The sequence below is a fragment of the Brachyistius frenatus genome, unplaced genomic scaffold, assembly GCF_029030835.1.
Source record: "Brachyistius frenatus isolate BFR_SWC_R1_liver_20210118 unplaced genomic scaffold, ASM2903083v1 Contig_1, whole genome shotgun sequence".
NCBI classification, from domain to species: Eukaryota; Metazoa; Chordata; class Actinopteri; family Embiotocidae; genus Brachyistius; species Brachyistius frenatus.
Genome location: NW_027210600.1, coordinates 10,989,951 through 11,012,031, shown reverse-complemented (window position 1 = coordinate 11,012,031; position 22,081 = coordinate 10,989,951). Strand labels below are relative to the sequence as shown.

At 44.1% G+C, this 22,081-nt stretch overlaps 1 protein-coding gene across 1 annotated transcript in view; it reads right to left on the bottom strand.

Moving 5' to 3' along the window:
* Positions 1 to 303: 303 nt before the first annotated feature.
* LOC138615928 (lissencephaly-1 homolog) overlaps positions 304 to 22,081 on the bottom strand; it is a 30,941-nt gene continuing 9,163 nt past the window's right edge. The window contains exons 3-11 of the mRNA XM_069689812.1: positions 17,074 to 17,158; positions 13,917 to 13,991; positions 13,428 to 13,634; positions 9,339 to 9,507; positions 7,826 to 7,928; positions 7,438 to 7,666; positions 5,968 to 6,069; positions 5,662 to 5,818; positions 304 to 4,359 (exon numbers count right to left, since the gene is read on the bottom strand). Coding sequence (XP_069545913.1) covers positions 4,286 to 4,359; positions 5,662 to 5,818; positions 5,968 to 6,069; positions 7,438 to 7,666; positions 7,826 to 7,928; positions 9,339 to 9,507; positions 13,428 to 13,634; positions 13,917 to 13,991; positions 17,074 to 17,158 — 1,201 coding nt within the window. The 3' untranslated portion in view covers positions 304 to 4,285. The remainder of the gene's footprint in view (positions 4,360 to 5,661; positions 5,819 to 5,967; positions 6,070 to 7,437; positions 7,667 to 7,825; positions 7,929 to 9,338; positions 9,508 to 13,427; positions 13,635 to 13,916; positions 13,992 to 17,073; positions 17,159 to 22,081) is intronic.

Here is a 22,081-nt window from a genome sequence, read left to right as displayed (position 1 = left end):
TTTATTCACAAATGTCAACTGTTGTAGCTTTTTTTTTTTTTTTTTTTTTCTAAAAACAAATTGACCATTTTCATATAAAGTTAATTCTCTGCCATTATTTGTTTACTTTTCTGGTCCTGCCCTTTTTAAAGTTTTGTTTACTTTTATTTGCATCATGAAGATTTGACTGTACGTTTCTTTCACAGAAGGAAAATACAACGTAGTTTAAAAGTGTTTTAATTTAGTTCGTACGTCCAAATCATTTCAAACACACTGCCGTTTAGAATAACTGAACATTAAATAAACAAGCAGGGCACACGGATGCAGATTTTCTTCTTTTATTATATCGCAAACAATAATGACATCCAGGTATATTGTTAACAGTTTGCTGTGTGAAGAGTGAGACCATAGTGGTGAAAACATCACGAGCTCTCCTGTGGGAGCTTGTTGTGCCGTCTGAAGCCCCTCGGATGTGGTTCACAGGCAGGATACGGGGGACAGAGGGACTTGAGGCTGGGGGGGGAAAGGACCCACAGACGGGCCGTCAGTCCCTTCACACACCAGAGCAGAGCAGCACAGGGATTGCTTGGGACCTGCTGAATGGCAAAAGGGGATTTTCTTCAACACGTTGCATACAACGTCAGCAGCTGTGTTGTAGCTCATTCCACTAATTATTACAAAATAAACAGAACATCGTCCTGACCTCTGATTAACCACCTTCCTCGAGTGAAACCAAGGAAGGGAATAGGTTTTTTTTTTTTTAATTTACATTTCATGATCTGGCATGGCATGGCATGGCATAGCGTGGTCCTGAGGAGACTTTCATTTTCAAAAGTTGGTCACAGTGTTTGACCAATAAGGATAAACCAGATTAGAGGGACAAATGTCTCCATTTTTTTTTTTTTTTGGCTTTAGCTAGAACATTTAACACACCGGCATCTTCATTAGCCAAATTGTACTCAAAAAAAAAAAAAAAAAAAAGAAATAGCTCTCTTTACCCAAAGTCTTTATCTCAGACGTTTAGACAGAGAAAACAGCTTGTAGAAAAAAAACAAAAACAGAAGACCTATGTAAGGGGGCACACACCAAAGGGAGACACCACTAATAATCCCTGAAAGAGAGGGTTTTTCCTCTGGGACCTCCTAGTCTGCCACAATCCCTCTGCGTTTACAAGAGGAGGGGGGGGGCTTTAAAACCTCCTTCAAATAGCATCACACACGACAGAACCAGCCTTTCTACAGCCGAAGAGCAGAGCTGTCTGAACTCACCAAGCCGGCCGGCGACCAAACAGGACACGGCCGTGAACAGGAAACAGTTTGGGAAATACGTGTACTTGCTTTTCTGCAGCCAGCAGATGGTCAGTTTAATTCAGCACGACGACTAGTTGCCGGGCAACCAGGGAGACTCCAGCTAGTTAGTTGGTGGGGGGGGGCATAGTTAAGGGTTTTCAATTTGTCTTAATTAAAAAATTAAGAAAGCAGGATTAACCGAGTTTATATTTTAAGAACGTCATTATTTATGACTTTTTTTTTTTTTTTAATTACAGGCACCGCCCAAAGATGTCTGCTGTGTTTAGTTTTTTTTGTCACAGTATAGTTTGAGGAATTATTTTATGGCAAATGCTGCGATTTTTAACTCAAATATGGGTTTTATAAGAATAATATCCATATTTTTACAATTCACTGAATTATGAGTGCGTTTAGGTTGCCAGGCAGCAAAGTTAACGGTTCCCCTGGAGAAACAGTCCGACAACAATAAAAACACAATTGTCATTTTAACTGACTGTTTTTAGTACTTCTTAAAGAAACGAGGTAATTATGTGGGGGGTTTTTTTTAGGTGCTGGTAGGCAGGATTATTTTTACTGTTGCCAAAAGACCGACCAACTGTATCCCTGCGTTTCCTCTAGTTTCGCCAAGATAGGTTAATCAGCTGCATTTTACAACTTGCAGCAAAAAAGAAGAGCGGTATCAATATACTCTCAGCAAGAAAGCAAATACCTAATTTTTCAAATTACTTTTTAAAGTTCATCAGTTTCTCACCACATTATTCAAACCAATTAAGTCGAATCGGAGGGCTTCGAGCTTTTACAAGAACCTGTTCGGACAGCTCTGCCTCTGGGTGCAGGTTTACATGCAGCAGGGCTACATCAACAGGGTCACGTCAGGCTCACGGTAGCCACTATTAAGAGCTCGAGCAGCAGATCACCACATCCAGTACACACAGGAAGAGGAAACGTTGGCAAAGAAGCTAAGATAAGAAGATCAGTTAAGCAGTGGATTCTTTATTAGCCAAGAACTGCATTGGAATGAAAAGGCTAATCAAGAAATTATAGGTTTATGCATTTATCAACATCATTAAACTTTAATGTTATCTTCGATCATCATTAAACGACCAAAGCATTAGTGAGAACAGGGATGTGCAAGATTAAATGAACCACCTTGCCAGCTACAGTTACGAAGCAAGATGTTTCATTTTCGTGTCCTACAAGCGAAGTGGAATGGTTGTTTCTACAGCATGGACTGGTTTACTCTCGTTGGGACAGTCTCTCCGAAACTCTTTCCCCGTTTTACAGTTACAGCTCCACAGGGATCAAAAAGCTGAACACTTGAGGAAAGCCACTCGGAAGACGTTTGCATACGCGTGAAGAAGCCTGCGGGCTTTGTCTGTAGCGATCTTCAGGCTGTCGCGTTGTCCTTCAGTATCTGATCCAGGAGCCTTTTTACAACAAAAACCAACTGCAGCATCAGACCGCTGGACAGACAAAAACAGCATCAGCACAGCACTCGGCACGTCCGCCGCTAGCGTTTCCTCTCTAATCCTTATTCCCGTCCAGTTCGTCCTTTAGTAAGATAATACAAAACTGCCAAATCTCTTAATAACAAGCTAAATTTACATTTCATATTTTCACAGAAAACTGACTTTTTTTTCTTTTTTTGTTTTTACTCAAAACCTTTTTTTTTTCTTTTTTTTTTATTATTATTATTATTATTATGCAGAACATATAATTCAGAAATTAGAGATCTTTGCACATCCCAGATATCAAACCCGGGGAGGGGGGCGGGGGGGAGGGAGGGGGCCCTCACTTTGACTCCTCGTCACGCCTTTTTCTTTTTCGCAGGTTTATTTCACGCTCGTCTTGCGTTCGTATCCGTCAGGAGGCGCGAAGGGACAACTGAGCCTCTTCAGACTTCACGTATTTCCTATGGTACACCAAACCCTACCGTAGCCGAGCGGTGCGGGCACGAGAAGAGGGGCGGGGGATTCGGCGGGGTCTGACGGGCGAGGTCTCGGTAAATCATCTCCTAAAGGGAGAAGCACCCAACGTCTTCTTTGCGCGCCAGAAGACTGAGCAGAGTCCCTGAACTCTGCTCAGGCGCTGCTGTGATACCAACTTGCTCGCCGCGTCGGGCTTCTTGTAAAAAGCTTAATGAGGCTAATCACAAAGCCACTTTTATGTTTAAGTGGGATAATGTATCTGAAGCCTAGCTAGTGGTTCACGTGCCACCGTGACAAGAGTACAAAGCTGTTTTCAAGCCCCCGAGGTCCAAGGACAACAGTTTGAAACATTCGTATATACAACCATTAAAATATTACCTAGTTCCACATGAAGAGAAATGGTATGCACACTTGAGAAGTGATGTTATAAAGCTACAGATTATTTCAATAACAAAGCCCCACGGACAATCGCCTCTCATCGCATCAAATCTGCTTTTTCCGCCTCATCTCTCGAACGTTTCACCAAGCTAGGCACCAACAGACTACGACAGTGAAGGAGAGAAATTAAAAAAAAAAAAAAAAAAATCCTAAATAAAAAAATAGACAAAAATAAATCTTACACATAAAGACACTGTCATTTCTTAAATTATCGGTTTTTAGTGCCCTACGTTTTACACCCAGTCAAAAAACATCTGCCTTCGGTTGGTCGGTAAGGCTGTGTGACAGACGGTCAGCCCCGTGTTAAACCTATGGTACTTCTAGACAACGTTATGTAAATTTACAGTATACAATTTTGGATTACCATGCAAGAATACTTTTTTGTGTAACATTTAATAGCTCGATCTACATCCAGGAATAATTTACACAGAAGGACAAAAGTTATTGGACCAGAGAGCGCAATAGGTAAATAACCATGGTGGTGAGTGCAGCCAGAGGAGATGGAGATGCGCGGGTGAGGTTCAAATTAGGAGAGGAGAGGGTGGGAGGGATTGGGCGGGTGGGGATGAAAGAGGAGGAGGAGGAGGGGACGTGAGATCCAGAGGGGCGCCGGGGTAACTAGGGTGGTGGTCCAACGCTCCAGGGTCCAACTCAGCGACACTCCCACACTTTTACTGTTTGATCTACGCTTCCAGTGACCACGTAGGGAGCAGCCTTGTGGAAATCTGTGGAGGGGACAAAACATCATCAGAGCAAAGAAACGCATGATCAAAACAGCTAAACATTTAACGCCGCGTCACTTTCCGCCTCGCCGAAGCTCGTGGATGTTAATAATCAGCGAGGCTGTTCATAAATAAACCGGCGAGCCGACGTGGTTTTTGGAACGACGAAGCACCCGGCGACACGGCGAGGCTCAGTGATGCGTTTATAATAGTTTTTGGACCACGATGGAGCTGTATGGCACAGAGGACTGAGCTAAATCGGGCTCCGGATCAACATACAATACTAACGAGGATCAGTGCCGTAAACGCGGCATGGAATATGTTTCTCGAGAGGCATTTGACCCGATGACGCGGTTTTATTTCATGTGGTAGCTCGTCGCCTCCCGAATCACAAGTTCAAGATGAGTCATCAAATATCAAATCAATATTTTTGTGCTTAACAGGAAGAGAAAAGAGAGATTATTGATATCTAAATGTCAATAATCTTTTGACATATTTGAACTGTGAATTCACAGATTTTGAGAAGTTCAAACTGGTCTGCTGTTTCTACAGTTATAAAAAAAAAAAAAAAAAAAGAGTCAATCACAGCTTTAAAATGAAGGCGTCACCTTTGTGTTAGAGGTTAAAACCGAACACAAAACCCCCTCGACCAAACACAAATCTGATATCATGGACAAAAAGGTCAGGCTAAGTAATAAGCTGGAAGTAAAATGAAATTCAGTCTTGTTATCAGGCCCCTTGAAAAGCAGAAACATTTAGGGAAAACCTCTTAGTATTATTAGACAGACACTTTTCAAAAAAGGGGGAAAATGAGAGGTTGTTGTTTTTTTTTTCAATGATTTCAAACAAAGGTGCTTTGTGTTTTCCACGCCACACCACGATTCAACACATCAATAGCTCACAGCGGTCCTCTTTGGCTGAAGCAGGATTTAAGAGGACTGGGTTTCAAACGGCTTGCCAAGGAAAAGTTGGCTCAAGCGCTCCTCAGGAGAGTTCCCGAGCCTTGATCTGCTGAAAAGCTGCAGATACGGGGAGGAGGAGGAGGAGGAGGATGCTGGAGCGCTCGTCTACCTCTTAAAACCCCAGCTGCCAGCAAGCCTCAGGACGCTGGTGGAGAGGCTGGGCTCTTTCACAATTATTCAACCTCCTATCTGAAACAAATATGTGCGAGCCGCTACTCAAAGAGTTAGAACAGAGAGGTTTTCCTGCAGCGCCTCGCGAGACCAACTGGACAAGCAATAACAAAACATGGAGCTTTTTTTTTTTTTTGGGGGGGGGGGGGGGTGGAAGGAGGGGGTTGCTTACCCAGAGAGGTAACAAAGTGTTCGTGGGCACACAGGGTTTTCATGCAGCGCTTGTTCTTGTAGTCCCAGATCCTTAAGGTCTTGTCATCTGCACAGGTCACAATAAACTTGCCTCCGGGGTGGAAGAGGATCCCGCGAACCCAGTTGTCATGGCCAACCTACGAGACGGACAAGACGCTGCTGATGCAGGTGCCACCCAGTTCATCTCATTCACCAAGCAACATACGTTCAGTCTAGACGTTTCACCCCGAACTGTAAACACACAAACCGTTTCAAATCAAGGCTGCTAGCAAGAGACGGTGCTCACCAGTGTCATAAGGCACATGCCGATGCTAACGTCCCACATCTTGATGGTTTTGTCTCTGGAGCCCGACAGCAGGAAGGGGCCCGGCTTCCCGCTCTTCTTGGACTGCTCAGGCACAAAGGGGAAGAAATATTGTATGCTCAGACGATAAACACACTCGTCAACATAAAAGCCTTTTCTATATATATTTTTTTTAAAGTAGAAACTAAGACAAAATTCTGCACATTATTTCTGATCATTTTGAAAACTTATTTAAAAGGAAACTGCATCTTGTTCCACATGAATAAAACACATTTGAAACGGTCTCATCTGTCAGCGGGCAGAAAGAAAGGGATTTGCTTAAATAAATTGATAAAACTGCTACATTTAACACAAAGTGTGATGAACACAGTAATAAAGATGTTTGAAATCCACATTGGAGATAAGCAGGTACGTCTTGCATGAAACCATCAGTGACCGTGTTTCACCGTGTTAGTCGGTGTATCCCAAACACAAGACCTCAGGGACATTCAGTGTTTTACATTGCTGGCAACTGCTTTAAGAACATCTGTGACAACAGTCTGTCCAGTTTGATTTAGTAATCTGAAGCCCCTCCGCTTGTTATGTTCAAGTAAAGAAACGGAACAACACCAAGTGAACACAGGTTAGAAAAGGGAAATCTGCCGCAAGGGACTATTTTGTTTTAATCTGTCAAGGCTACAATTGGACACACTCGAGATCACAAGGTATGAGGAGGACTGACTTCAGGCCATGTGGTTCTTCTGTCCTTGCGTGTGCACACGAACGCACTTCGTCTCATTTGGTGGGTTCACGTGGCCGTCAGTCTGAGCAGTGACGTACGAAAGCCTCCGATATGGCTACGCATGACGAGAGGGAACACGCTCCCCATCATCTGATCGTGTGAGGCGAACGCGCCAAAATCCTAAACTTTGTCTTGATCGAGTGTCAACCAACAGTCACCCATTTTTGTTATTTTGGAGCCGGAAGTGGTCACATTGAGGCGAGCGGTGGATCGGATTGGGAACCCGAGGACGCTACGCCCCGCCTTCCTACAGCGGAAATCTGACCGCACCACAGGCCTGTCAATCAAACAGACACGCCCAGAGCATACCGCTTTTTAAAGCCCCCATAGCTAATTAATGACAGGATTATTTTCAGAAGGACCACCAGGAAACTGATTCGAAGGAGTGCCTTAAGCGAATGACACCATAATGACTCGTGGAAAAAAAATTTCATGAGAGAAGTCGAACAGCAGCCTACGGAGCCGGAGCCCTTTTAGAGCCGACCTCTATTGGCACCCGGTGGTATTGCAGCTTAAGGCACCCCCCCCCCATCAGCCTCACATTTCGGACCCGGAACCTACATCCACTTTCGTGTCCAGTCTGTGGTCCTGGTACATAAACACCGAGTCCACCTAACACGACATTGACAGTCCGTCATCACACTTCAATTGATCTCCAGCCAGTTGTTTACCTCGGAGCCTGTGGCTTCTAGGATGGTGGGGGAGGCGCTCTCCGGCGCCCAGGAGATGCACTCCACCACGTGTTCGTGCTCCCGCAGCTCAGCCTTGCAATCTTTGGAGGCCACAACCCACACGCGAACCGTCTGGTCGTTGGAGCAGCTGGCGATCAGTGTGCCGTCCTGGTTGGGCCGCACCATGCGGACCCACTCCCTGTGGCCCGTGAAGGTCTTCACACAGTAGCTAACGGAGAAGAAAAAAAAAAAGAAGAAAAGAAACACACCAGAAGACTTACCAAGTTGTCAGAGTTAAATGTGATGAGTTAAAAGCACGACATCATAGAAAACACATTGCGGTTCTGAGAATGGTTTAAGGGTGTTTTTTTTTTTTTTTTTTTCGTACCCAGTTGCCACCTCCCACATTTTTATGGTTTTGTCCCTCGAGGCAGAAACGATGTGATCTCCGTTGGGCATGATGGCTACAGACGAAACATTGTGGTCGTGTCCTGGAAGACAAAGACAACATCTCGGTAGGAGCCAGAGACTCAATAAAGATTTATGAACTTGTCAATCCCATGGAACATCTGAACCTGGGGGAAAACACAGTTTAATCATTTCAGATGTCAACACACGAGATCCTTTTAATCTTTCCTCCTTTACTTTGACCACCACGATCAAAATTCACTTACAATTTTTACACACCTTCAGCGTCCAACAACCCCCCCCCCCCAAAGAACGATGGGTTTAGTCATAATTAGCCAATTAAACGACAAGCCAAGCAGCCAATTTGCTAGGGCTTATTTTGCTCCACGGAGAATAAGAGATGCCTAATTACTTAGACGCTAGGCCACGTTTAAGCTTCTAAACAGATGAAGACAACAGTAAGTATAATCCAAAAGGCCACTTTAACTGCATGCGTGTGTCTGTGCACTTACACATGCCGTGAGGCTATAATAACGCGTGGCAGCTCCACAGAAAAGTGCCATTGGGTGCTGAAGAGGATAATTAAACTGCTGTCCAAATCGGCACTAATCTACTTCACCAGTTGGGCGCGTGTGTTTTTTTTGGTTAAGATGTAAAAGACAGTGGAGTGGATTAATGAAAGAGGAAAGGTTGAGTAGATATATTAAAAGGGAATAGAAATTGGTGGTAAAAAGAAGGATGGGCTAAAAAAAAAAAAAAAAAAAAAAAAAAGAAATGGTGGAGACAAACCTAAACAGCAAGCTCAGTTTAGTAAAAGGTTTTAGACGGTGATCTCTGCACAGGTATTTGCTGCACAGTGAACGCAGCTCATCCAGTGGCAACCAGTGAAATCTGTCGCTGGCTGGCACAAAATGCAGGATTTGCAACGCCAGCATAAATTTAAGAAAGCCAGCGCTTTTTTTTTCTTTTTTGGTCTGTTCACGGCGTAGACTTATTATTTCATAAATATTCATTGATGTCTGCTGCACAGTCAAATGTTAATGGGCACTTCTAGTAAAGGTTTGAAGATGAGAACCAAATGATTTGTACGGCCCTACATCAGGAGCACACGTGAACTGCGCCGCCGCCCTTTACTTGGCAATTAAGAGCGTAAAAAAGGGGGGAGTATGCCGAAGGACTGCTTCAGCGATAGTACGAGCACAGGAACTGTAGATGCAAAGATACAAATAAGAATATAGATAGTTAAACTAAAAACCCGATCCAATTCTTTAAGATTCAAAATGATTGCAAATGATTTCAGAGCTGAATGCAGGTTCCTGCACGCATTTCCAGTCTGTCTGTCAAGGGGCTGCTCATGAATCTCCGCATGTGGAGCCACATCAGCAACATTAAAATCGTTTAGACAGCAATAACATGGAAACCGTAACGCAAGCGTGTTCATGTAGCAAAAGTGCTGAAGAAATAAAACGTTTTTTTTTTTTTTATCTTCTTACCATGCATGGTCCTGATGCACTCAAAGCCTTGGAAGTCCCACAGCTTGATAGTCATGTCTGCAGAGCAGGATGCTAGCAGTTTGCCAGTCTGGTCAAATGAGATGTCCTGCACAGAGTCTGTATGGCCCTTCAGTGTGCGCTCAAAGTCTCCTGTCTCGTAGTCCCACACCTGAGGAGAAGAGCGTAGTCTCTCATGATCTTTAAAGTCTGTACATCCACTGAGAAACACACTGTTTTGCTCTTCATATCAAACTGAACCCCTTTTCCAAACCTAAGGCAGCCCCCAGATGTTGCATCATCTGTGGCCTCGTGTCCCATCGATCCCAGCTGAGCAGTCCAGCAGCGAGGAGAGAGACCCGAGCTGCCCCCAACAGTGAGACGTGCCGATGGCACAATCGTGAAACAAAGGCTGAATTTAGGACCATAAGGTCCTCCGTTTGGAGACTTTATACACTCGGTGGTTTGAATTACAGAGCGACACATTACAGATGCTAAAAGCGGGGGCTGCATATGCCCAGATGTCGATTAGGGTTACAGTTAGGCCTGATGAAAGCCAAGACACGGGTTTATTGTGCCGAGTGTGGCGCTGCCAGTTGGAGTTCAGACAGAACGGGGAGTGAACACTAGTAAGCCTGATTTTCTAGACTGAGAAAGCTGTTGCGTCTCTGGCTTTTAAGCAGACAGACGGTTTGTCACAGAGGGATAAAGCCTCCTTGGTTCCTCTCTTGGGGTGGGGGATTTTGGGGCAGACGGTGACAGGAGACCCCTCCTCCCACCCACCCCACCCCACCCCTCACTCTCTCCTCCCCCAATCCTCCTCACTCTCTGCCCCCCTCCCTAAAGGAAGCTACAGATGGCCATGAGTTACAGAGTGCACATAGAGAGGTGTTATCCTCAAGCAGTTCAATTGAGTTCATGTGTTTGGAGGTACACCCGGTTTAACGGTCTACAGTGGACGAGTATTCATCAGCAGACATAATCCATCGACGACCTGTTACTTAACACTACGAGGCTGATCATTCTTCCTGGCACTTCTCCGTGGTATTATTTATGCGGCGGCCAAAAAAACTCGCCCCATTTCATGATGAGTAGTAGTTTACGTCTTTCGGTGGACATGCCTCGACTGTTTGTCATTCAAAAGCCAACAATAATACAAAGACGGCCTTTGTAGGTGCCATTTGTGAAGAAAGCAATGAATAAGCGGAGACTTGAGTTCCCTGCCCTGGTTTAAATGAACCTGGTCTACCATGTTAACCAGGTCTTGAGCGTGCACAGCTCGACACCAGGAAGGCACGCTTTACATACTGCCCACAGCAAGACTAAAGGTTTGCACGTGCAAATCAATGATGCCCTTTTTTTTTTTACTTGGTTTATATTAACAACTATGAGCTCAGGGAAAAATTAACATTGACTCTGTCATTTAAGCAATGCCTGCTTCATTTTATTTGTCAAACTAAAAACTAAGAAATGTCCCTTGATTTGAGTGTGCAAACCCTTTTTGTGTTTTGGACTGAGATTATTAGTCGCACCTCCCCCACTTAACCCTTTTTATTTTACGTTTTTGGTTCAGCGTGTTGTTTTAAATACTTTTGCCATGTGAAGATTTTACCTCGAGTTCTCCACAAATAGAGGAACGAGTAGGAAGAAAGCACAAAACAAGGATTTAATTTGATTACAGACAGCAAAAGCCTTTGACAATTAACACCCTGCTTCCCGATGAGGGATGAGAAATATCGGATGGATTAACGGGAACGAAAAAAAAAAAGTTTTCCGGCTCACCGAAGCTACAAACCCTTTTTCCAAGCGGGTGACACATTCACGAGGACCTCCTATGACCTGACATAACCACATCCACTACAGATACTGGACTGAGGAAAAAGACCAATATTTGGCGCAACGTTACCTACCGTGTTTACTGGCTTACGACTAGCTCAAGCAGCCGTTGCTATTGTAGCGACACGTTACCTTTCTACAGTGAAAAGTTTCAGGAGCAGTAAAGCTTATTTATGAACAATATATGCAAGAAAAAGAAGAAATATCGCATTAGTACGTTTTAAATGTCCGCATTCAGAAGACTTCTGTGATATGTCAGCACAACTATAGTAAACTAACCAGCTGCACCCAGTACAGTGCAGATAATTGATCTTTCGCAACACTAAATAGTTTAGTAGCAGCTCTGCCCGTCCTTAAAGCTGCAACTTAAAAGTATAAAACTGGTCCGATGTTGGATGAGATTAGATATGCGGGTTGTTGGAGGTCAATTTACAGATATTACGACACAAAAAGGCTCCTTGACTGGAACATTATTGCTTTTAGACTTAGATTTTTTTTTTTTCACGGATCAAACAAACATGACGTAAAGTGTTGATTAGTGGGCTTCAGAGGCGGCTAGAATTAGTTACCTTTGGGTTAATTTATTTTTCCCTCCTCCTTTAAGTCTTAATGCTAAACTAAGATAGGCAGCTAACGGCTCCTACACATTAACAGACAGGCAGTTCAGTCTGATTATCAGGCCAGGCTGCCTCACGCCTCTCAGCCTCTCAGCCTGTGCTTCTCCGTGCACTTGACAAGAGGTCTACTCCGCGGTTAAAAATGTATGCGACACTCCTCAGGAGGAGGAAAGTAGGACACAGGGGGAGTCAGGTCGGACCAGGGAGAGATGTGCAAGAAAGCAGGGCTGAATTTCAGATTTGTGCACAGGCCTGACTGCTCCTGAGGGATAGATATCTGATGGTGGGGCAGTCGGGACGGGGCAGCTAATGCTTTAAGTGGAAAATAAATGAGGCAGGATGCTGAGAGGCGGGGCTGCAGCGGGAGGGACGGGTGGGGCTGCAAGAGGAAGAAGATGCCCAAAACGCAGGGAGATCCCTGCTGTGTGGATGTAGCCAAGGGGGAGGGAGGAGGGGAGGAGGATGTACAAGTGTCTGTTATTGTCTCATGAATAAAATATCCAGAACAAACAGCTCAGCAGCGTATTGGCATTGTGCGTTGAAGCAGTGGAGAAACGCTGCTGCAAAAAATAGCCCGGAAACAGACCACGGAGTTTAAATATGGAAACTAGGGATACGTAGATGACACGGGGAGAGATGCTTGTGTCACCGAGGGCGTGTCCCGGAAGGACAGTCAGAGCAGTGGAGGCAATGCTGAAGGAAGTGAAGCGCGATGGGAAGTGAGCAGGAGCGAGGAGCAACATTCAACAGTGACACAAAGCTGTGTGGTGGAGCTGCCACCAAGCTGGCACAAATAAAAAAAAATAAAAAAAATGACAAGTCCATTCAATTTAAACCTGAATTGGATCATTGTCATGTGAGGAGGATGATGTCTCTGAAGCCAGACAATTTGTTCTTTGTCTTTCAGGTGTCTTTCCGTCCAAAATCAGACCGTTAAACGTTTGTGAAGTCTTTGTGTCTTTGAAAACATGCTGTACATGCGATATTATGTCTGAACATTTCTCACAATGTCTGCTCTAGTCCAAACACTGGAGATGAAAACATTAACATAGTCAAATATGACCCATACAGAGCGACAGCTGTGCCATCTGTGCAAGCTGGAGATAGACGGCATCTGAATAATGAGTTTTTGTTGAAATGTTGACAAAAAAATGTCCTTTTCCCTGTGCATCCATCAGCAGGGTACTTACACCAGTCTGTTTACCACCAACATCTTTATCTGCACTACTTAAACATAAGAAATCCAGCTCTGAGAACTCAGTTTGATCTCAACACTTTTAATTAACTGTAATTAATGTCTGATAACATGTTTGCTGACACAAATTAGGTTGGTTTTTTTCATAATAAAGTCTGTTTATTATGACGCGTCATTTGACAAATTAAATGATACTGAATAACACAAACCTACAGGACTTCATTTACAGACTTGGGGAGTGATGTCACGTCTTCTACACTTTCCGCCCAAATAACACACTAATGTGGAGACGCTCAGCTCTCTGCAGGAAGTGTTTAAAAACCACAAAAGCAACTTTGTTGACAACCGACGACAAAAGATCAAGTATATTCGGTTTCATGGCTGTATTTCAAGGCAAAGTCTGAAAGAAATCCATTTGTCAAAGCGGCGTTTCCAAGCACTGACCTTTATTGTGGCGTCCTCAGAGGCCGACACCATGACACTGAAGACCGGGTGGAAGATGACGCGGGTGACTGGACTGCGGTGGCCACTCAGCGCGTACCTCTCCGGAGGGCGTGGGATCCACTCTTTGGGGTCGCGCTTCTGAGTTACGGGCCCACCCAGCGTGATCTCCTCTTTAGCTTCATTCAGTTTGGATTCCAGTTCCATCACCTGCCCACGGCGGAAAGGTGCAAGTTAGGAAAGCGTACAGTGATGAGCTCATACCTAGATAATTGCACCAGACTTAAAGGTGGAGAGGAAACGCACACAGAACTTGGAAGGCTGCCAAGTTTGTGTTTTGAACATGTTGTTACACGTTAACAGCTGGGTCGACGCTTTCCTTCACAGACCGCCCTTCAGTGTTACCAGCGGATTCAGCAGTAATGTCACGGACTATTCACAAGACTACAATCCCCACAAGCATTCTCGGAGGAGGAAAAAAAACCCACAAACCTTCTTTTGTAATCTGATGACTGAGGTCCATTTTTTTTCCAAAAGGCCGGCGTACTTCTTGTCCAGTTCCTCATTCTGTGGAGAAAAAGGGGAGGCATCAGGCAAACAGGCAGAGAAAGCCAATCAAAGTCGCGGGCTCAGCATAATCGGGGAGGCCTGTGTGTGTGTGTGTGTGGGGGGGGGGGGGCAGCTGGGGTGGCATGTTGAGGTCTTTGGCTATAGTAAGAAAGAACAGGGAATTATTTACACACCCCTCACAGACCAACGCTGACTGCCAGACACCACCAACCTACTGTACCACATGCATACCTACGACACGCACACAAACACACACCCGAGTCCTAATCCATCTCACACAAGCTAATCTCCTGCAGACAAGAAAGGCTTAGGCAGCTTACAGCCACACACCCGGTACAGGAGGCAGCGGTGGAAGTTAACTTGTGGCCGTCCTGGCAGACGGAGGCCTGATTCCACCTGCAGGTTAATACCTCGAGCTGGCCGCTACCGTTTATGTAACGGACTTCATGGCACGAACAGTCCAGTTCTTACTGCCAAGACGAAAACAAACAATGCACTGGCATGTTTGCTCTGTCGCCACATGCAAACCAAACATCAAATTGGGGTTTTAACCCATTTTAAATGAAGCCACCAAATATTTTCACAATTAATTCTTTTAGTCTGCTACATATAAGCAAAATAATGATTTTCTGTCAGCTACTCATTGTTTCCGCACTAACTAAAATCCAAAACTCAAATAGGCTACTGTTAATTATAGTTTCTAAAATTAAACACACAGGAAAAACATACTAACAGAGATAAGAGGCATTGCTTTGTGGAGGCTTATTCAGCACACGCACAAGCGTTCTGGTGCCACCGTGTGTATATCCATGCCTGGAGGCTGCTGCTAACTATCAAAGCATCAAAAACCCACATTGACAGACAGCCACGGGTGTCAGTGAGGGAGAAAATTAGCATTGCTCTCCAATTTCACAGCTACCTCCTCAGCCCGGGCTGGGAACAAAGCAGACATCCTTGAGGTGTGGAGAGTCCCCGGCAATAACCAATGCTTGTATTTAACACGTCTCAATGACGAGAGGTGATTCCTCAGGCGAACACGAGGTGTAAAATAAGACAAAGACGAGCACTGAGCCACTGTGGAGAAATGGAGGAGAAAGAAAACATGGGAGGAGAGCAGGGAACCCAGTTTGGAAAAGTCTGCAATCATCTAATCTGCCATCTGCCTGGACAGACACACAACACACACACACACACAGACACACACAAGTGCCAGACTCCATAGCAGCCCGTCAGTCTATTGGCAGTGGGTAATATCCACGTTCAGTATGTGAGGGTGTTTATCTGTGCATGCTGGTATGTACACTTTCTTTCACGAGGCAAGAAAAAAAAAACTAGAGCATGACCTCTATTAATTATTCCTTCTGGCACGCTCAGTCTGGCATTGCATTAACCTTAAACTGCTACTCACAAAGTTACAAAAGGGCCAAGGTGAAGAACGTTTTAATTCACACCGGGCAAAATCCAACCACATACAGAAATGTAGGTAGTGAGTGTCTAACAATGTGGTGAAAGGCTCCTCAAAGCACTTGATTGTTTTAGCACGGCCCTGCCAAGGTGTGCGTGCCTGAGCGCCATTACCCCACAGGGTGCACCGATCCCTACGTGCCATTCATCTATTATTCAGCCTGCTTCCAAAGGAGTGCCACATGGAGAACGACTGGGATGAAGACACAGAGACGGGGGTGGGGTGTCATGTGAAGGCAAGTTGGGAGAAAAGCTGCTAGAAGAGGCAGAATAAGAAGCAGGGAGATGAAGAAAAGGCTCACAAGAAAATGGGATGATGAGAATGAGTATTGACAAACATGGGTTGATAAGTTTGTCAAAGAGCTCCTAAAACTGCAGAAAGCACCGGAATCAAATATTAGGAGCACAGTTTGTGAAAATATGTATCGTTGAAATGTGTTGATGTCCGATTTCACTCCAATTCAGGCTTTGTTCTACACTCACGATGATGACGTTAAAGTGGTCACTGTACTGGGTGTCTGAATCTCTTCTAAAAATGCAGTCTAATACAGTCATGAAGGTTATAATGTGCTGATCGTTAGAGCCTTTAATGAGGCAAGATTTACTCTCACCATTTTAGTTGATTCAACTGGTGTTATCCATTTGGAGGTAGATTTTTTTTTTCTATAATTATTCTGTCCATTCACTGCACATTAATACGGTTAGGTTACATAGGAAACACCTGTGTAATACACAACTCAACCACCAGCTACATCCTACATAATGCCCATACAGTTGAATCATCAGCTCTCTAAAACGGTTTAAAAAACATTATGACCTTGATGAATGCAGGATTTACTACACGACTGCTCTATTAGACTGCATTCATTTTATATGGTTGCTTTGCTTTATGAATTGTAAATTGATAAAATAGCTGCGTAGGGAAATTCAGAGTCAGCATAAAGAAGGAGAAAGGTACAAAGAGGACAAATGAGAAGAACTCGGCCAAAACGTAATATTCAGCAGGTCTGAAGACTAAAGACTAAAGACTAAAGACTAAAGACTAAACACAGCTCTATTACTGTGGTCTTAATCTAAGGAGAAGGAAGATACACTCAGGAAACGCTTTATTATTTACATTCTATCAAGTACATGGTCAGTGCTAAAAGATACAAGTTCATTAACATCTCTGCAATAATGCCAAATAAAACCCGAACATTATAGGTAGCATACAAGTAGACTTTTATGGCAGGACATACAGATGTACCCAATAAAGTGGCCACTGATTCTTTTAACCATATTTAAACCCCCAAGTTGATCTAATCAGAAAACAAAAGCGAATAATGTAAAAAAAAAAAAACTAAAAAAACATGTATATCTATCTCACAGTGGTGCTCTAAATGGAATATTTACAGGTAAATAAAGGCTTCGCTCAGAATGAACTAGCTGAACTAGCTGAAGCATGCAGCATAGAGCCTCTAATCAGACAGAGCGTCCTAATTGGGTGCAGGTGCTCCCGGTCACACTCGAGAACATGTTGACTTAAATGAGACAAAGTTGAAATCAAGGCATATTGTGTGTATAAATTGGTCTGATTGGCTGTGCGGATGTATGTGTCCAACCTTAATCTACTCACATTATCTAATTCCGCCTCCTTCTTGAACGTGGAATACGCTTCTTCATATCCATTGGAACGTAGATAATCGGCTATCGCTCGATTTCTGGAACAGACAAAGAGGAACCATAATTAGTTCTCCTGATTAGCAGACAAGATAGTGGTTAAAGTGCCATGAGGAACGACGGGAGGAATAGAGCTGTATTCAACAGTGTAAAACAAAGACGGGAAATTGGCGCGTCAGGAAACGTGCCAGACAAAGATGTAAATTGTACATGATTTTCACACATCCAGACTGTTATCACACTTTATCAAAAAAAAATTAAAAATGCTTTGCATGCATAAATGCAGTCCAACACTACCTATAACAATATACACAGACAGACAGTCTCTCCCGCTTTCTTTCTCTCTCTCTCTCTCTCTCGCCACCCATTTGACACAAATTGAGAACACATCTGTCTGGTTTCTATAATGAGCTCTTGTTGCTGTGGGCAAATAATGGGAATGGACGACTCCCCATGGTGTAGATATGGGGAAAATGAGTCAGTGTACGTCTCGGCAACACTCGCGCACACATAGAAAAAGAAAAGATAGACAAATCATGGAGGCAGAGTAATCCCCGTGAACTCTAGGAGCTTCTGGCTACCGATACTTTGCTCCAGCGCATCTCCGTTTCAGGCTTAGCTTACAGACAAAACACAAACACCAGCAGACATTCAAAGACAGCGCACCTTTCAGAGAGCCGGCACAAAAGGTGGTGGGGATGGTAGCATCGGCGTGTAACAGGCCCACTATTTCAAATATGTGAGGAGAGATGGCCAGATAGGACAGACAATAGTCAGGCAGAGCTGAAAGGGAGCAGAGAGGAAGCTACCTTCACTCTTCCTGTTTTTGTCTCCTGAGCTGCCATGAGAGAAAACACACACACAGCCAACATACACATTCATGCACACACACACAGCAGTCTGTTTTACGGCTGCAGACTCAGCAGCAGTTCAATTTACCGAGAGTTATTAATGAGGTTCAAGCCAGGCTCAACAAGTTCAGGCTTTTATTCTCCATCTAATTAGATTCTCATGAGGGTGCAGAAGAGTTAATTATTTATTTTACTTCTTTTTTCCAACCAAGATGTTCCACTTACTGTGTATGCACTTCATGTACTTGGGTAATTCTACTATTGTAAGTAGAGTAGGGCAACACTTTAATTTGAGACTGGGCATAATTCTTTGATTTCGCTGGCCAGAACGGATAAGCGCTGAAGAACTGTGGCAGCGAACAAGACAACAACCAGCAGAAAGAAGAAATCCTCCAAAGACGCTGGAGATCGATTGGCCTCCGCACACCTACCATCGAGAACAACAAGGCAAACCCTCTCTGGACATGGCGGTGTGACCTGGGGGCAGACATGAAGAGGACCGGCTTCACCTGAGGAGAACGCGAGTGACTGGCTCAGGACGGTTTGTTGGCCCTTAATCATAGATTACATGATGATTCAATATTGTCAGACATCTACTTTTAGTTTAGCTGCATTGTGACAACAGAATAATATTTTCTACCCAATTAAATGCACTTATTTAAACCATAAAGGTCGAGTAAAACTGTTTCAGTTAACCCTTTTCCACCGACGTGGTGCTGCTGACTAATCCAGAACCAGTTGCACTGAAATAAAGACCGTCCAAAAACATGGCATGAAAACTGCTGGTGAAACACTTGGGAGCACTGAGGTGAGAGAGGATGGGAGGGTTAAGAGCAAAGAAGAACTGTTGAATCTGAAGGAGGCGTTCAGGGAGACTCTGAAATTGCACCATTCAATAAGAAGGATGGGTATTTCAAGTAATGATACTGTTTGATATTCTCCGTCATTTTTCTAGCAGACAGGGTAATTCTAATTCAACATTATTATGATAATTGTCACAGCACTTAAACCCTCGAGAAACCAGAAACCTGCAATAATTAGACGAGAGCTGCACGATCTCTGAAAACGGTTGTTTTCCTTGGCCCTGGAGTTTAAACCCATGGTATGGCCTCTGCTGATTTGATTCTGGCAGAGTTTCTTTTTATATCTCTTTGGTATATCCCCTAGCTTTATCAATGTGTAGTGATGAAGATCTTAAGTCATTAAAAGAAAAGTTGGAATAAGCAAACAAGTAATGTAAACATTCTTCAACGTCAAATGTTGGATGTGTTTCTTTGTGCATTTCCAGCTGCACCTTAAAAAAAAACCTGCATTAAAAAGACAGAATAATTACCTAAAGAACACAAACTCAAGACACCGAATTCATGAATGCCTAATAAATATGCTCTGTTCCTCAAACAGTAATACAATATCATCTCGGCCCTCCTGTGTTTGTGCACACCATTAATGCCAGGAGACTCCAGACAAGCTGTCAGGCAGGCAAAGCTTTGAGGTGCCAATATGAAGGGGGCCGAGGGGGTGGGGTTGGGGGGGCACAATCTGTCAGCCCAGCCCGTGCCCCCTGCGCCCTCTCGGTCAGCGTTGAGCACCGAAACACCCTTCTGCCCCTGCCCACCTGAATCCCCATGACACCAGGAGCAAACCTTATTACAGCTCAAGGTTAGCAGGAGGTTATCTACTCCTCAGACAGCCTGCACGTCTAGAAAAACTAGAGAGGCGGGCCGAGGTGTGCGAGCATGTCTGAGAAAGTGTATAAGCAGGTGAGGGAGGCATTGGTGCGGTGTGGTGTGGGTGTGTGCGGGCTGTTTACCAGCTGATGTGCTGCCACCACTTAACAAAAAGCACTTGTACGAAAGCGTCAGGAGGACAAGCTGGCAGCCAACAGCAGCTACGTGTCACTAAAGTCACTGGTGATTTCAATTTTAGATTCAAACGCATACGTTATATGAAAACCACACGGTGGTGCAGTTTATCTTTGTAGCTTCAGGGGACGAGATGGTAATTGTGAATCGTAGTGTGATTTTGCATCATGTAAGAACAATAGAGCACACAGACACACAACCGCTCAGCCATAAAGCAAAACAAGTGAACAAAATGGGGGCTAATATTTACACACACACACACACACACACACACACACACACACACACACACACACACACACACACACACACACACACACACACACACACACACACACACACACACACAGCTGAACAGCAGCGGACAATAACAAAGCCACAGTGCTGGCAGACATCAACAGAGGACCCACCACCCCCTGCCACCCCTACTTCACCCTGGATGTGCCAGACAAACAAAACTTGTTCATCAGCAGACAATAAAAATGTAAAAAAAAAAATGTAAAAAAAAATCCAATATGCAATGTCCAACGACTGTGAGAAAAGAGAGGAAACATGAGGAAATGAGGGAGAAGTGTACTAATGTCGACAGAAGGCGAGCAAACCGGCTGGTTTCCATGGTTACTCGCAGCCCACAGCATGACGTGATGGGGAGATGGTGAGAAAGAGGGCAGGGCGAGTACGTGGACCGAGAGGACAGACAGGGAAAGAAAAAAAAAAAAAAAAGGAGAAGAAGGGGGAAACAGAACAATAGAACAATACTGTATCTGCATACTTTCTCTGCTTCAGTGCGATCGAAGAGCTTCGTCTGAGCGCATCATGAATGAACACAGTACTCATCACTGCTTACTATTCCCCCCCAAAAAAACATCTCTTTACAAGTACAAGTAATCTAGCGTCATTAAGTACTCGAGGCCCACGTCGGTCACGTCAGTGCTGTGGTCCATCAGATCTCCAGTGCAGCGCTGCTCTCTCATGCAATATGAACCCTTAATGGAGCGAGTGGGAAAGCCTGTGAAACGTACAGAGGCGCGGGGGGGGAGAGAGGAGGGAGTGATGCATGACCTCACCCTTCTGAGAAGAGTGAGGTGAGTCAGCCCTCCAGTGACATCACTTCCTCCCAGTTCCCGCTCCATGATCAGACACTTCAACATCCCCTTAGAAATGAGCAACACTTACTAACACAGCCTCTGCCTGTTGACCGACTTCACCACTTAATGTGCAAATGATTAAAGTGGCTGGGCCTTTTTGTATTATCCAACATTTCTGACTCTTTCTTTATACTTTTTATCACACATTTCTAGCAGGACTATCGGCACACTTGAGTTACACCACTTGAAGCGGAAGGTGAAGCCTGGAGGTTGAATGAATAATACTTTCTTCGTAGTCGGAATTAATTTGCCAACAAACTACAAGCTGTTTTAACAATAGCAATCCTTGTAAAGAAAATTTATTTTTATATATAATATATTATGAAAAAAAAAATTGTTGATGAATGCTGAAACTTGGCAACATACAAACAAAACATTAGGGGTGTCACTAATTCTTGTTTCCAATATTTTAGATCCTGATGTATTTTACATCATTATGTCAAGGTTGTTTTGATTATTCGGTAGGTAATTTAGTTTCCAGATGTACACTGGCAACTCATAAATTTATGCTTGCCCAGTTCATATATCAAAATGCTTAGTAATCAATAGATTTATTGACTAGCAGAGCACAGAAATTAATCAGCCAACAACCACTGACTTGTCATGGCACAGATTATGATACATTTAACTAACAACACATTAGGAACACAGCACTTCCATTAGCTCCCTCTGCCATATATCTGTCTGCCGGCACAAACCTTACAAAGCAACCTTTCTAGACCAGACTATGTATCGGCCTCCTGATAAATGTGTAAGAGAAAGTAGCTAAAAGTCTACACTCTGAGAAGTCCTTTGGCACATATAAAATCCCCCTTCCTATGGATTACTTCATGAGCGTATATCACAGTCTGTGTTTTTTTCTTTTTCTTTGGGCAGACGGTACAACCCTCAGCCATTCACACCGTACTGTGCCATTATCTCTCCATTAGGCTCAACGGGGCCTAATATTTCTTATGTCTGTGCACCAGAAAGGGAACAGAGGTTGTGCCAACCGTTGGTCTCTCTGTGCACATCAAAGGAGGACGGGTCGGTGCTGTGTGGTGATGCAACCACTGTCCCTACTCGGTATTCGAGCAGCAAAACCACAAGCTTAAGAAAAATAA